This window comes from Pongo pygmaeus, chromosome X (assembly GCF_028885625.2).
Source record: "Pongo pygmaeus isolate AG05252 chromosome X, NHGRI_mPonPyg2-v2.0_pri, whole genome shotgun sequence".
Classification (NCBI taxonomy): Eukaryota; Metazoa; Chordata; class Mammalia; order Primates; family Hominidae; genus Pongo; species Pongo pygmaeus.
The window spans coordinates 38,146,099-38,163,343 of NC_072396.2; the positions used below are offsets into that span (position 1 = coordinate 38,146,099).

Consider the following 17,245-nt stretch of genomic DNA (forward strand, 5'->3'; position numbering starts at 1 on the left):
GTACCAGAAACTGTTCTATGAGCCACTTACTCCTTTGTGTCTTGCATAGTCCCTATCAAAATGCAAATACTTCTGGGAGACGTGACCTCTTTAGTCTTCAAGAGTCAACACTTTGGGAAAGGCAGAATTATTTCAAACAGCTGAGCACAAGAAAGGCAACTAGCTTGTGTAATTGTTCATTTTCTGTTTTTTTCTACCGAATTGTAAGCTACAAGGGATCTAGGACCATGTCTATCTTATTCATCCATCTATTTCCAGGTTTCAGGACACATAGAAGACCTTCCATAACGCCCTTGGGAAAAAAGCATGGGAACAAACATGGGAAAGAACGGAGGGAAAGGGGAGATAAAAAGCCTAATTAAATTCTCACAGAGCATTTATCCTAATATTAACTAATGACCTCAAGATATGTATTGAACTTTTACTATGCACGCATGGCAGGAGGGGAGTGCCCCTTCCTTGCCTTAACCTGGTGTGGTTCTTTGAGCTTTTACTCCTGTATACTCAAAGAAAACAATACAAAAACCAAAGCTGGGAAAAAAGTTCCTGTATGGGATATTTCACCGTTTTAATGCATTAAACATGATGTGCTCAAATGCCCCAGCCTTTGGGATTGAAACATTCATAATGAGAACTCCGAAGCGACCAAGATGAAATACAAACTTCAAAGAAGGCGCCCAGTTTTGTCTTGCTACTCTAGCCTACAGTGGCGCCTCAAACTTTAATGTGTATGCGAATCACCTGAGAATCTTGCTGAATATTCAGATTTGGATTCAATACGTCTGGAGCGAAGCCTGAGATGCTGCGTTTTTAACATGATCCTGGGTAATGTTGATGCTTCTAACCCAAGGACCACACTTTGAGTATACAAGGGACCAGAGATCGTTACCTCTACCGCCAGGTGTGTGTATGCTGAGTCCCAGCGTTCCAGATCAGTGTCCCGCACGTCCTCGGCCTTCCGCCAGGAGGGGAGGAGCCGGGGGCGGAGCGGGAGGAGTGGCGCGGGCCCCGCGTGGGTCCTGCCAAAGATCACCTCGGCCCCTTGGAGAGGCAGCCGAGCTGCGGCGGCGCAGGAGGGGGCGGGTTCAGCGAGGGCGCGGCCTCTGAGGGGGGGCGCACGACACGCATCCCCCGCGATCGCCCCGGCCACTCGGGAGCCTCGCAGCAACCCAGCGCCCCACTTGGCCATCCGCTCCTTGCCCGCCTCCTCTTGTCACCTCCCGTCTCATCCTTCTCGCTCCTTCCCCGCCGCATACACCGCCATCCGAGTGCCTCAGAGAGCCGGAGGTGGTGTGCGGGGCTGCAGGGCAAGACTTCAAGCGGTCCTCAGCTCCGCACTAGGGGTCACGGGCAACAGCATGGACACCAAGCGCTGCTTCGCCAATCGCTTCGATGACTACCAGGGCAGCCTGCTGGCGGGCCAGTGTGAGGAGGCGGTGGCGCCCTTGGTCACCGCCACCATCGAGCGCATCCTCCAGGAGCTTCCCCCACTCGGGGGCGGCGCGGAGGCCCGAGGGGCGACGGCCGGGGCTAGCGCCTGCCAGGGGGGGCTTTATGGCGGCGTGGCCGGAGTGGCGTATATGCTCTACCACGTCTCGCAGAGCCCGCTTTTCGCCACGGCCCGGGAACGCTACCTGCGCTCGGCTAAGCGCCTCATCGACGCGTGCGCCCGCGCTGAGGAGTGGGGCGAACCGGACGCCGACACCCGCGCTGCCTTCCTGCTTGGGGGCGCGGGCGTGTACACGGTGGCCACGCTCGTATACCACGCCCTGGGCCGGTCCGACTACGTGCAGCCGCTGGGCAAGTTCCGGGCTCTGTGTGCCGTCTGCGCGCCGGTCTCCTTCCTGGAGTGCGGCTCCGACGAGCTGTTCGTGGGCCGCGCGGGCTACCTGTGTGCCGCGCTGGTGCTCAAGCAGAAACTCGCCCAGGAGGTAAGAGGTAGCCCCGGCCGCGAGAGGGCGCTCGCCGCCTGCCCGGCCTCCCTTCCCCGGACTCCGTGGCTCGGGCAGCACTGTCCCGGGTTGCTCTCCGTGTCTTTGTTACTCTTCGTGTGTTGCTAGCATTTCTTCAGTCTCTGGAGGTCTATCTCCTGCTTTCGTCCGTCTTCTTTCCTTTTTCAGTCTCTCATTAGTTGAGATTCGGCGTCTCTGCGCTTTGTTCCTGTTTTCACTCTGAACGTGGCATCGCCCCGGATGCCTGTTAGCTTTCTGGGGGATGACAGTGTGGCCCTTTCAAGTAAGATGAAAACCTCAGAAATGGAAGGGATTTCCTTTCCTTTGACTCTGCTGTCAAAAGCTGAGGCACCCTCGAATGTTAGAGTGCTAGAAAGTAATGGAACTTTTCGGGGCCGATGTGGAGTTAAGTTGCTTCTGGAGCCCTGGGTCTGTAACCAAGAATAACTGCTCAGCTGTGGGTCTGATGTGTTTACTGTCTTCCTTACTATTCAGTTCAACCCATGGCTCTTATTAAATGCATATCTTATAAGAGTGTCCCCTTTAAAAATACATAAATATAGACGGAAACGTACCCGGAAATGTACCCCATTGTGGTTGAATGTGCATTATTTCACTTAAAAATATTTGCTTAGGATGGGCAAGACCACAGCTTTCTTGACAGGGCAGCTTTTCTTGATGAATAACTTTACAGTGGCTCCTAAAGTGAATTGGTTTTCACATACATATTTTTTCCTGGACTCACTTTGAAATCAGCATGTGGTTATTAGAAGAGAATATGCCAGTTCCTGTGGAGTAGGAAAAAGAACAAAACTCTGAAGGATCACAGTGACTAGAACTGAGAGAGAGGCACTTTCATTCATAATCCACTGGAGCCAAGTATTGTTCTAGGGAGGAAGTGACACATTTAACTTGGCTTTATTTAGGTAAGAAAGGCGTTTGAAGAAAAATTAAAGGTATATAGAGTGTTTTAAAAGTAATTAACTTAGATCACCTCTACAGAAGCAGACAGGTTTTTTTTTAAATAGCAGGTGAGGTTGATTCAAGTGAGAAAAAAGATTACTAAAGAATGTGCACTGTGTTAGCTGGGCAGCAAAGGTCCATGTCACAAAGTTGTCTTGAAATAGTTTGCTCTGCTTCTGAGTCACTGTTAACTGCCAGCAGTTTTTCAAATGCCCTTCCAGTTGTAGAAAACCTTTTAGAAGGCCACAGAGATATTTACATATCATTTGCATTACATTTGCATCTGCTCCCCTCACCTTGTAGTCTGGCAGCAGGCGATTTTCAAAAATTTTTTTTCCAATTGTTTTCCTTAATCTTGTCTCTTCCCCTTTCCATGCCTTGAGGCCTTTTTTCCAGAATGGAATGGGAAGAGTGTGTGACCACTAGGTCACACAGCTGGAAGCAGACCAGAAGGACTCTGCCCAAAAACTGGTGGTTCGGGCCAATCTGCAACATTGATCCACAAAAGACATCTATTAAGACCTCTCTTCTGCCCTCCTGCGAAACCAGGGTTTTTTTTTTTGTTTGTTTGTTTTTTTTACTAATCGAGTTGAGGTGCTTTGGCCCCTGCTCCCAGGAGATGGAACAAGCTTCAAGGATAGCAAAAGAAAAAAAAAAAAACCACCACCACCAACAACAAAAACAGGTCTTAACCTGAGCCTGAGCAAACCAGTTAGTTCCAGTGCCAGCTGCAGCTGTGGCAATTCAAGATTTTCTGGCTTGAAAGGTGTAGGGCAGGGGCTAAGCATGCCAGGCTGGAAGCCCTTTGAGGGGAAAGTACAAGTTTTATACACCATCCCCACCCCGCAAATCCTAGCCAGCACAGGACTTTGCCCTCAGTAGGTGATCCATAAACCTTGATTAGATTGAATTGCATATTTGTGTCATTTCTCTATAAATAATCTCTCAGTATGTCCTGGGTTTCTTCCCCTCCGATGTCATTTATATTCACATTCCTCTGGCAATTCCCTCAGTTATCGCTCTAATTTAGATCCTCCCCACATTACTGGGGACATCTTTGCCGGTAGATGAATGAATGAATGAATGAATGAATGAATGAATGAATCACCATATATTGGGATTGGTGCAATATACTTTGAGCTAGAATCTCCCACTCAAGCCGTTCCATCCACCTCTAAGAAACAAATATTTCAAAAGACACTTTTCATCATGTTATTTCCCTGCTCAACATACTGCAGTGGCTCTCTATTACTTTTTCTCCAGTGGCTTGTCATCTCACAAAGTTGTGATTCTTAAAAATAGCCGAGAAGGCCCCACATGATCTAGCCTCCTACACACCTACTCTACTCCTTGCTCATTCTTCTTCAACCACACTGGCCATCTCACTGTTTTAGTTACTTTCTTGCCTCAGGCTGTTTGTTCTTACAGTTCTTTCTACTTGGAACACTCCTTCTAGATATTTATAGCTAGATCTCTGACCTTGTATAGGTATATATATGTGTGTGTGTGTGTATATATATATATATATATATATATATATATAAAATATTTTTTTGAGACAGAGTCTCACTCTGTCACCCAGGCTGGAGTGCAGTGGTGCAACCATGGCTCACTGTAGCCTCGACCTCCTAGGCTCAGGTGATCCTCCTACCTCAGCCTCCCAAGTAGGTGACACCACAGGCATGTGCCACCACACCTGGCTAATTTTTTGTATTTTTTGTAGAGACAGAGTTTCACTGTGTTGCCTATGCTGTTCTGGAACTCCTGGGCTCAAGTGATCTGCCCGCCTCAGTCTCCTAAAGTCTGGGATGACAGTCATGAGCCATTGTGCCTGGCCTTGTATAGGTCTTTACTTCCTCAATGAGGCTTTTCCTGACTACCCTATTTAAAATTGCAACCCCACCCTCAACTTATCCCCTTTTTGTGATTTGTTTTACTTAAATTGTTTATTTATGTCTTCGCCTATTAGAATGTAAGCTCATAAGGATTTGGTTTCATTGATATTCATTGCCAAGACTGCCTGACACATTTTTAGATACCCAGCTTTGTGTGTGTTTGCAAATATCACTCAATTTTAGTGGTGTCCCATTTATCAATATTTTCCTTTATGGTGGTAGTTTTGGTGTCATGTTTAAAGAAATCCTTTCCTACTGCCAAAATTTCAGTAAATATTTGTTAAATGAATGAATGAATGAGTTATAGTTTCTTCCAATTATTTTTCTTGGCTTAAGCTCAACCAGTAAAGCAGTGCTTCTTAAACTTTAATGTGCTTAGGAATCACCTGCAGATCTTGTAGCGCTGCAAGTTCCTGGGTGATACTGATGTTGCGGGTCCATAGAGCATGCTTTGAATAGCAAGGCAATACTGTGCTGCATAGGTTTTGGCATTATACCTGCCACCTCTATTAAGGCATACTATAAGACACCATTCTATGAAGCTTGATATGTTTATTTAAAAGGTCTGTAGTTTAGAATGCTGATTACTATATCCTACCTTTCACTCTAAAGACCCACAAGAGGAATTGCTCTCAGATTGTAGAGACAGTAATAGTTGTGTGACTCCTGGCAATTGATTGAATTTTTAAAATCTTCAAAATATGTCATGTAACTGATTCTATTTCTCACTTTGTGTTGGCTACTAGGGAGTGTATGGCTAGAATTGTGGTCCATATAAGCTAGCATACAGTACCTTAGCAGATCTATATTTATATGTAGACGTTTCCCCTGGGTTTATCTAATTTGTTTCTTCCTTAGTTTACCCTTTTCTAGGTTCTTTTCTTTTTATTTGATTTTGTTGTTTGTATTTATGTTTACAAGGTTCAGATATAAGAAAAAGATGTATGTGTATGTGGCAAGAGACAGAGAATCCCTTTCTCCAGGCATGTATTTTCACTTAACTTGGCCTTCCTGGAGTAGCTCCAAGGATTTCTTAGGCAGATATCCTTGAGCAATGGGGCATTGAAGTCTCAAGAAATCATGCCATAAAAACTTATATTGGGCCCATTCGGCTTTCCACTGATTGGTGGAAATGTAGCGGACAATGGCAGAGGGATTCGGGGGAGACCTAGGATCTCAGTTAAAATAATAATTCTGCCACTGAGTGATCTTGGAAAAATATTTTAACATCGTTGAGGCTTAATTTCCTCACCTGTAAATTGATTAATAAGAGCTTCTTCGTTGACTTATTCTGGTTTTCATTCATTCATTCAGTAAATGTCAGATTTCTACATGGTGTGAGGCAACTTACTAGATGCTTGGGTTCAGTAGTGAACCAAAAATAAAAGTCTGTTGGTGAAGAAAAAAATAACATCAGTCCTTTTAGATAAGGGCTCTTAGGGATGTAATCAGGAACTAACTGAGGACAGGTGGGAAAGGGGAGGACTGCTGTTGGTAGGAAAGTTCTGTGGAGGCGGCGTCCTGGCTTATCACTAGAGCATGGGAACCAAGTGGCTGCTCTAAGAACCGGCATTCCAAGCAGAGGGCAAGAGCCCCTAAAGTAGGAAATGACTTGGACATTTCAAATAAATAGAAGGAGGCTAGCATGGCTGGAGCAGAGAGAGAGCAGGGGATAAAGGAGTTTGAAACCATGTAAGGAGACATGAGCAGGGTAAAATCAGATCCTGGAGGTCCAAGTTAGTCAAAGTTAGGAGTCTGCATTTGTTTCGTGTTTAAAGGAGGAAATATGTTGATCTGACTTACCTTTTAGAAGGATCGCCCTGGTTTTCTGTATTAAGAGTGGATTGACAATATTAAGAATGATAACAAGGGGGACTGGTTATGGGGGGTCTAAACCCCTTTTGTGCCAAGGACTGCTTGTCAGTCTGGTGAAACCTACAGGACCTCGTCTTAGAATAATATTTTTAAATGCATAAAATAAAACACACAGAATTACAAAGGAAGTCAATTATATTGCAACAATGTTACCAAAACATTTTTAAAATGTGTGAGTAGTAGCGTATGTGCTCCTTTATTAACGCATTAAATAAGATTTACAGCAGGCCTAATGATGATACTTTTGAAACAGTGATGAGAGTCAATGATATTTTGAGATACCCTCCACAGCTCCAGTGTGGTATGCATATATCTGTGATTTCTGTAGGTGACAAAGTCACAAGTACAACTAGTGGTTTGTGGTTTACATTTGTAACGAAATGCTAAATTGTTTAAGTAAGGTGGGAAACATGTAGATGTGATTTTATTTCCCCAGCCAAAGGAGACTGGTTTGGAAGTTGCTGTGATGACCAGTCCTAAATAAAGTACCTAGCACAGTGCTTAGCACATAGTAGCTGCTAAATTGAATCAATGGTAGCCTTTTTTGCTACTACTAACAGAAAACCTAAGGTAATTCTGAATATCAGATAGAAAATGATACTCAATATGACGTATCTATCTTCCTGCTGTGATTTGAAAACAACAACAACAACAAATTATTGCAAAGTTGTTAATTGGGTCTTTGGCTCATTTCTAAGGTAGGTGGTTGGCAGCTGTATAAAGGGCAATGCTTTTAGCTGTAAATAACAAAATGCCCAATAAAAAGTCATCTAAATAATGAGAACATTTATTACCTCACTTAGCAAGGAGTGGAAAACTAGGCCACTCCAGGACTGTTTCAGCAACTCAGGAGAGTTATCTGAATCCAAGCTCTATCCAAGCTCTTTCCAGCCATTTTCTCTGCTATTCTCAGTGTTTGAGCTGTTTCACCTTTCAATGTTGTAAGATGGCTGCTGTCATTGCAAACATCGTGTTCCCCTAACTGAAGTAGTGAGGGAAGGTCTGAGGCTTTTTTTCCCGTGCATCTTTTTCTAAAGTCATGTAGAACATTCTATCCTAGAAGAATTTCCCTCTGACTCATTGCCCAGCACTTGGTCATTAGCCAGTTCTAGTTTCAGGGAGGCTGGGAAGGCTAGTGTTTTTATTTTTAAGCTTGATCATTGACAGGTACCGACACGAAAAAAGGGAGAAGGAAATGGTTGTTGGTTGGTTACCAAAGCATCTGCCATTTGGCGTCCCTTGGCAAGGTCTGTCTTGTGACTTCCTTTATCCATTCGCTTTTCATCTCTGTGGTGTTTCTCTTCCCTTTTCCAGGTCACCTCCATGTGTCATGACACCTGTAAGGTATCTTGTTTTTGCTGTTAGCTAGCTGCCAATTAAATAAAAGCTAAGATATTAACTATTAATTAAGATTTAAACTAGTAAAGTTTGGGGAATATATTTTATGGCAGCAACTGCATTTTTCCTACCTTTTCTTAAAATTTATTTCTCTCATCAAAGATATAAAACAAAATGAGTCTTTATTTATTAAAAATTTGTTTTAGGCCGGGCACGGTGGCTTAAGCCTGTAATCCCAGCACTTTGGGAGGCTGAGGCGGGCAGATCACATGAGATCAGGAGCTCGAGACCAGCCTGGACAACATAGTGAAACCCTGTCTCTACTAAAAATACAAAAATTAGCTGGGCATGGTGGTAGGTGCCTGTAATCCTAGCTACTCAGGAGGCTGAGGCAGGAGAATCGCTTGAACCCGGGAGGCGGAGGTTGCAGTGAGCTGAGATTGCACCACTACACTCCAGCCTGGGCGACAGAGTGAGACTCCATCTCCAAAAAAAAAAAAAAAATTTATTTCAAAAGTTAACATGTTTTTTCTTTTTTTAGAACAGTCTATTCCATAAAATACCTGTATTTTATCCACTTATACAAATTATCATATTATACATATATTATACAGCTTGCTTTCTTGCTTAATGTACATTGGACATCTTTGCATATTGTATAGAGAGATGTAACATTCTTTATACTGGTTCCATTTAATGGTTATACTGTAACCCTTATTGATGGACATTTAGGTTGATTCCAGTTTTTCTCCTTTTTTTGCTATCACAAATAGTGCCATAAATAATATACATGCATATACATATACAGTAGTCCCGCCATATCTGCCAGGGATATGTTCCAAGTCCGCCAGTGGATGCCTGGAACCATGGATAGTACCAAACGCTATATATACTGCTTTTCTGATCTGATACCTGAGACACTTACTAAGTGACCAAGGGGCAGGTGGTTTACAGAGTAGATATGCTGGAAAAAGGGATGATTCATGTCCCAGGTGGGAAGGAGAATGATGTCCCCAAATTTTATCATACTACTCAAAATGGCATGAAATTTAAAACTTATGAATTGTTTATTTCTGGAATTTTCCAGGTAGTATTTTTGGACCCCGGATGTCTGCTGGTAACTGAAACCACAGAAAGTAAAACCTTGGATAAAAGAGGACTGCTGTAAAATGCATATATACATATATAATGTATACATGTAATATATATGTGTGTATATGTATATATCTTTTCATATACGTATTTTTGCCTACTTTTGCAAGTATCTATGTAGGGTAAATTTTTTAAACACAATTACTGGGTCAAAGTTTACCAATATTTTTTATTTGATAGAGGATTATCAAATTGCCCTCCAAAAATGTTCTACCAATTTCTGTTCTCTCCATCAGCATTTGGGAGTGCCTGTGTTCTCACTGAGTTTCATCAGAGTTTTTAATATATGCTAAACTGACGAGTAGAAAATTAGGATGGAGATTTCCAGGGTAGAAACTGAGTTCCCTTATTGTTTCTTTCAACTTTTACCAAACAAAATGCATGTGTAGGATTTCATTCAGTCTTTGGATGTGAGCGGTTCCCATTTTTCAGGCAGGTGTGTGTTTCATACTGCCTAAGTAAACCCTGAAGTTTGGCTTGAAATGGCAGCAGGGTGGGGCAAGCTGGATTTTTGTAGGCTGGATTCAATTCCTAATTGCCTGATTACAGATCTACCAGGAAGCAGGCACTTCTATGGGCTACAGCTTAGACCCTTTGTTATCCATGACCCAGAACCCAGTGAATGATAAAATGCGGTGATGTAATAAGGACTAACGATGACTGATCACTTATTTCCACACACTGTTGTAAGTTTTTTTCATGTATTATGTCACTTTTCAAAATGTACCTAAGTGTAATTTTGTTTGTTAAAATTTTTTATTTTTAATTCTCAATCATTATATATATTTATGGGGTACAATGTAATGTTTTGATACATGTGTACATTGTGGAATGAGCAAATCTGGCTAATTAACATATCCATCACCTGGCATACTTATCATTTCTTTGTGGTGAGAACATTTAAAATCCACTTTTAGCAACTTTGAAGTATAGAATACATTATTATTAACTATAGTCACCTTGCTGTGCAGAAGATCATCATAACTTATTCCTCCTGTGTAACTGAAACTTTGTACCCTTTTACCAACTTCTCCCCTTTCCCTCCCCATTTCCCCCCACCCACCTCCAGCTTCTGGCAATTACCATTCTACTCTCACCTTGTATGAGTTTGACTTTTTGAGGTTCTACATATATGTCACATAATACTACCAACAACTTTATAACATGGGCACCATTATTATCTCCATCATATCCAGTAGGGAAACTGAGGAACAGAGAGGTTGAGAAACTTGTTCCAGATCACACAGCTAGTCAGTGGCAGAGATGGGGTTCCATCTTCCCCAGGCTGGTTGCCAAATCTGTGATTTCAATTGGTGATCCTCATATTTTAATGTGCATACAAACCCCAGCGATCTTGTTAAAAATCAGCTTTTAGCTCAGTGAGCGTGGAGTGTGGCTCATGATTCTGCATCTCTACTGAGCTTCAGGTGATGCCACTCTTGCTGGTTTATGGAACAAACTTAAGTACAACACTCTGAATTACAATTTTTTTCCCCAATTTTATGGGGTTGCCTGTCAACAAATGCAACTGCTCCTGCAAACTTCATGATTTTCATCATTTTTTCCTGTACTGAGGATGACTTCTTCCATAGGTGCAAGAATACCAGCTCTCTGGTTTGTGGGTTATACTGAAGGAAAGAATCACTTCCTGCTGCCTCTCCTTGTAGGTTTAAGGGATATGTTGACATCTATTGAATGAATGAGCAAATGCATGGATTTCTTTTTCCTAATAGATGTAATTTTTCACTGTATACAGCAAGTTTTTCGAATTCCTTTAAAGGCCCAAACAAATCACATCCCAGCAATTTTAAATTATTTCATGATAATTCAAGAGACACCTTATTACATCATTCCCAAACAGAAAACATGAGCCTGATAATCATGATACTAAGCCTATTTTAGAGTCATTCCATTGATTTTACCTGTTTGACGTAAAGTAGTGCTTCTCCTCCAACTCTAAATTAATTTAAACTTAAAATGATCAGACATCTTCCTTTTTATTTTCTAATCACAATGATTTAACAGACTCAAAATAATTTAGAAAGCTTTAGATACAGTCTATTTATGTCTTTTCATCTGTTAATATACATTCCACTAAAACCCAAACTTATTATTTGTATTATAATTTTTTTATTATACTTTAAGTTCTGGGGTACATGTGCACACTGTGCAGGTTTGTTACATATGTATACACGTGCCATGTTGGTGTGCTGCACCCATTAACTCGTCATTTACATTAGGTATATCTCCTAATGCTATCCCTCACCCCTCCCCCCACCCCACAACAGGCCCCGGTGTGTGATGTTCCCCTTCCTGTGTCCAAGTGTTCTCATTGTTCAGTTCCCACCTATGAGTGAGAACATGCGGTGTTTGGTTTTCTGTCCTTGCAATAGTTTGCTGAGAATGATGGTTTCCAGCTCCATCCATGTCCCTACGAAGGAAATGAACTCATCATTTTTTATGGCTGCATAGTATTCCATGGTGTATATGTGCCACATTTTCTTAATCCAGTCTATCATTGATGGACATTTAGGTTGGTTCCAAGTCTTTGCTATTGTGAATAGTGCCGCAGTAAACATACATGTGCATGTGTCTTTATAGTAGCATGACTTATAATCCTTTGGGTGTATACCCAGTAATGGGATGGCTGGATCAAATGGTATTTCTAGTTCTAGATCACTGAGGAATCGCCACACTGTCTTCCACAATGGTTGAACTAGTTTATAGTCCCACCAACAGTGGAAAATTGTTCCTATTTCTCCACATCCTCTCCAGCACCTGTTGTTTCCTGACTTTTTAATGATCGTCATTCTAACTGGTGTGAGATGGTATCTCATTGTGGTTTTGATTTGCATTTCTCTGATGGCCAGTGATGATGAGCATTTTTTCATGTGTCTTTTGGCTGCATAAATGTCTCTTTTGAGAAGTGTCTGTTCATATCCTTCACCCACTTGTTGATGGGGTTGTTTCTTTTTTTCTTGTAAATTTGTTTGAGTTCTTTGTAGATTCTGGATATTAGCCCTTTGTCAGATGAGTAGATTGCAAAAATTTTCTCTTATTCTGTAGGTTGCCTTTTCACTCTGATGGTAGTTTCTTTTGCTGTGCAGAAGCTCTTTAGTTTAATTAGATCCCATTTGTCAATTTTGGCTTCTGTTGCCATTGCTTTTGGTGTTTTAGTCATGAAGTCCTTGCCCATGCCTATGTCCTGAATGGTATTGCCTAGGTTTTCTTCTAGGGTTTTTATGGTTTTAGGTCTAACGTTTAAGTCTTTAATCCATCTTGAATTAATTTTTGTATAAGGTGTAAGGAAGGGATCCAGTTTCAGCTTTCTACATATCCCTAGCCAGTTTTCCCAGCACTATTTGTTAAATAGGTAATCCTTTCCCCATTTCTTGTTTTTGTCAGGTTTGTCAAAGATCAGATGGCTGTAGATGTGTGGTATTATTTCTGAGGGCTCTGTTCTGTTCCATTGGTCTATATCTCTGTTTTGGAACCAGTACCACACTGTTTTGGTTACTGTAGCCTTGTAGTATAGTTTGAAGTCAGGTAGCGTGATGCCTCCAGCTTTGTTCTTTTGGCTTAGGATTGACTTGGCAATGCGGGCTCTTTTTTGTTTCCATATGAACTTTAAAGTAGTTTTTTCCAATTCTGTGAAGAAAGTCATTGGTAGCTTGATGGGGATGGCATTGAATCTATAAATTACCTTGGGCAGTATGGCCATTTTCACGATATTGATTCTTCCTATCCATGAGCATGGAATGTTCTTCCATTTGTTTGTATCCTCTTTTATTTCATTGTGCAGTGGTTTGTAGTTCTCCTTGAAGAGGTCCTTCACATCCCTTGTAAGTTGGATTCCTAGGTATTTTATTCTCTTTGAAGCAATTGTGAATGGGAGTTCACTCATGATTTGGCTCTCTGTCTGTCGTTGGTGTATAAGAATGCTTGTGATTTTTGCACATTGATTTTGTATCCTGAGACTTTGCTGAAGTTGCTTATCAGGTTAAGGAGATTTTGAGCTGAGACGATGGGGTTTTCTAGATATACAATCATGTCATCTGCAAACAGGGACAATTTGACTTCCTCTTTTCCTAATTGAATACCTTTTATTTCTTTCTCCTTCCTGATTGCCCTGGCCAGAACTTCCAACACTATGTTGAATAGAAGTGGTGAGAGAGGGCATCCCTGTCTTGTGCCAGTTTTCAAAGGGAATGCTTCCAGATTTTGCCCATTCAGTATGATATTGGCTGTGTGTTTGTCATAAATAGCTCTTATTATTTTGAGATACGTCCCGTCAATACCTAATTTATTGAGAGTTTTTAACATGAAGGGCTGTTTAATTTTGTCAAAGGCCTTTTCTGCATCTATTGAGATAATCGTGTGGTTTTTGTCTTTGGTTCTGTTTATATGCTGGATTAGGTTTATTGATTTGCATATGTTGAACCAGCCTTGCATCCCAGGGATGAAGCCCACTTGATCATGGTGGATAAGCTTTTTGATGTGCTGCTGGATTCGATTTGGCAGTATTTTATTGAGGAGTTTTGCATCAATGTTCATCAGGGATATTGGTCTAAAATTCTCTTTTTTGGTTGTGTCTCTGCCTGGCTTTGGTATCAGGATGATGCTGGCCTCATAGAATGAGTTAGGGAGGATTCCCTCTTTTTCTATTGATTGGAATAGTTTCAGAAGGAATGGTACCAGTTCCTCCTTGTACCTCTGGTAGAATTCGGCTGTGAATCCATCTGGTCCTGGACTTTTTTTGGTTGGTAAGCTATTAATTATTCCTCAATTTCAGAGCCTGTTATTGGTCTATTCAGAGATTCAACTTCTTCCTGGTTTAGTGTTGGGAGGGTGTATGTGTCGAGGAATTTATCCATTTCTTCTAGGTTTTCAAGTTTATTTGCATGGAGGTGTTTATAGTATTCTCTGATGGTAGTTTGTATTTCTGTGGGATCGGTGGCGATATCCCCTTTATCATTTTTTATTGTATCTATCTGATTCTTCTCTCTTTTCTTCTTTAGTGGTCTTGCTAGCGGTCTATCAATTTTGTTGATCTTTTCAAAAAACCAGCTCCTGGATTCATTGATTTTTTGAAGGGTTTTTTTTTGTCTCTGTCTCCTTCAGTTCTGCTCTGATCTTACTTATTTCTTGCCTTCTGCTAGTTTTTGAATATGTTTGCTCTTGCTTCTCTAGTTCTTTTAATTGTGATGTTAGGGTGTCAATTTTAGATATTTCCTGCTTTCTCTTGTGGGCATTTAGTGCTATAAATTTCCCTCTACACACTGCTTTAAATGTGTCCCAGAGATTCTGGTATGTTGTGTATTTGTTCTCGTTGGTTTCAAAGAACATCTTTATTTCTCCCTCATTTCGTTATGTACCCGGTAGTCATTCAGGAGCAGGTTGTTCAGTTTCCATGTGGTTGAGTGGTTTTGAGTGAGTTTCTTAATCCTGAGTTCTAGTTTGATTGCACTGTGGTCTGAGAGACAGTTTGTTATAATTTGTGTTCTTTTACATTTGCTGAAGAGTGCTTTACTTCCAACTATGTGGTCAATTTTGGCATAGGTGTGGTGTGGTGCTGAAAAGAATGTATGTTCTGTTGATTTGGGGTGGAGAGTTCTGTAGATGTCTATTAGGTCTGCTTGGTGCAGAGCTGAGTTCAATTCCTGGATATCCTTGTTAGCTTTCTGTCTTGTTGATCTGTCTAATGTTGACAGTGGGATGTTAAAGTCTCCCATTATTATTGTGTGGGAGTCTAAGTATCTTTCTAGGTCTCTAAGGACTTCCTTTATGAATCTGGGTGCTCCTGTATTGGGTGCATATACATTTAGGATAGTTAGCTCTTCTTGTTGAATTGATCCCTTTACTATTATGTAATGCCCTTCTTTGTCTCTTTTGATCTTTGTTGGTTTAAAGTCTGTTTTATCAGAGAGTAGGATTGCAACCCCTGCCTTTTTTTGTTTTCCATTTGCTTGGTAGATCTTCCTCCATCCCTTTATTTTGAGCCTATGTGTGTCTCTGCATGTGAGATGGGTTTCCTGAATACAGCACAGTGATGGGTCTTGACTCTGTATCCAATTTGCCAGTCTGTGTCTTTGAATTGGAGCATTTAGCCCATTTACATTTAAGGTTAATATTGTTATGTATGAATTTGATCCTGTCATTATGATGTTAGCTGGTTATTTTGTTCGTTAGTTGATGCAGTTTCTTCCTAGCCTCGATGGTCTTTACAATTTGGCATGTTTTTGCAGTGGCTGGTACCGGTTGTTCCTTTCCATGTTTAGTGCTTCCTTCAGGAGCTCTTTTAGGGCAGGCCTGGTGGTGACAAAATCTCTCAGCATTTGCTTGTCTGTAAAGTATTTTATTTCTCCTTCACTTATGAAGCTTAGTTTGGCTGGATATGAAATTCTGGGTTGAAAATTCTTTTCTTTAATAATGTTGAATATTGGCCCCCACTCTCTTCTGGCTTGTAGAGTTTCTGCCAAGAGATTAGCTATTAGTCTGATGGGCTTCCCTTTGTGGGTAACCCGACCTTTCTCTCTGGCTGCCCTTAACATTTTTTCCTTCATTTCAACTTTGGTGAATCTGAGAATTATGTGTCTTGGAGTTGCTCTTCTCGAGGAGTATCTTTGTGGCGTTCTCTGTATTTCCTGAATTTGAATGTTGGCCTGCCTTGCTAGGTTGGGGAAGTTCTCCTGGATAATATCCTGCAGAGTGTTTTCCAACTTAGTTCCATTCTCCCCATCACTTTCAGGTACACCAATCAGATGTACATTTGGTCTTTTCACATAGTCCCATATTTCTTGGAGGCTTTGTTCGTTTCTTTTTATTCTTTTTTCTCTAAACTTCTCTTCTCGCTTCATTTCATTCATTTCATCTTCCATCACTGATACCCTTTCTTCCAGTTGATCAAATCGGCTACTGAAGCTTGTGCATTCGTCACGTAGTTCTCGTGCCATGGTTTTCAGCTCCATCAGGTCATTTAAGGACTTCTCTACACTAGTTGTTCTAGTTAGCCATTCGTCTAATCTTTTTTCAAGGTTTTAAACTTCTTTGCGATGGGTTCAAACTTCCTCCTTTAGCTCGGAGAAGTTTGATCGTCTGAAGACTTCTTCTCTCAACTCATCAAAGTCATTCTCTGTCCAGCTTTGTTCCGTTGCTGGTGAGGAGCTGCATTCCTTTGGAGGAGGAGAGGCGCTCTGATTTGTAGAGTTTTCAGGTTTTCTGCTCTGTTTTTTCCCCATCTCTGTGGTTTTATCTACCTTTTGTCTTTGATGATGGTGATGTACAGATGGGGTTGTGGTGTGAATGTCCTTTCGGTTTGTTAGTTTTCCTTCTAACAGTCAGGACCCTCAGCTGCATGTCTGGTGGAGTTTGCTGGAGGTCCACTCCAGACCCTGTTACCTGGGTATCAGCAGCAGAGGCTGCAGAACAGCGAATATTGCTGAACAGCAAATGTTGCTGCCTGATCCTTCCTCAGGAAATTTCATCTCAGAGGGGTACTGGGCCGTGTGAGGTGTCAGTCTGCCCCTGCTGGGGGGGTACCTCCCAGTTAGCCTACTCGGGGGTCAGCGACCCACTTGAGGAGGCAGCCTGTCCGTTCTCAGGTCTCAAATTCCATGTTGGGAGAGCCACTACTCTCTTCAAAGCTGTCAGACAGAGACATTTAAGTCTGCAGAGGTTTCTGCTGCCTTTTGTTCAGCTATGCCCTGCCCCTAGAGGTGGAGTCTACAGAGGCAGGCAGGCCTCCTTGAGCTGCGGTGGGCTCCACCCAGTTCGAGCTTCCTGGCCGCTTTGTTTACCTACTCAAGCCTCAGCAATGGCGGGCGCCCCTCCCCCAGTCTTGCTGCTGCTGTGCAGTTCGATCTCAGACTGCTGTGCTAGCAATGAGCGAGGCTCTGTGGGCGTGGGACCCTCCAAGCCAGGCACAGGATATAATCTCCTGGTGTGCTGTTTGCTAAGACCCTTGGAAAAGCACAGTATTAGGGTGGGAGTGACCCGATTTTCCAGGTGCCATCTGTCACAGCTTTGCTTGGCTAGGAAAGGGAATTCCGTGACCCTTTGTGCTTCCCGGGT

The 17,245-nt window shown here is 42.1% G+C and overlaps 1 protein-coding gene across 1 annotated transcript in view; it reads left to right on the forward strand.

Moving 5' to 3' along the window:
- Positions 1-1,032: 1,032 nt before the first annotated feature.
- LANCL3 (LanC like family member 3) overlaps positions 1,033-17,245 on the forward strand; it is a 103,329-nt gene continuing 87,116 nt past the window's right edge. Inside the window, exon 1 of the mRNA XM_054472774.2 lies at positions 1,033-1,931. Within this exon, the coding sequence (XP_054328749.1) occupies positions 1,359-1,931 (573 nt within the window). The 5' untranslated portion in view covers positions 1,033-1,358. The remainder of the gene's footprint in view (positions 1,932-17,245) is intronic.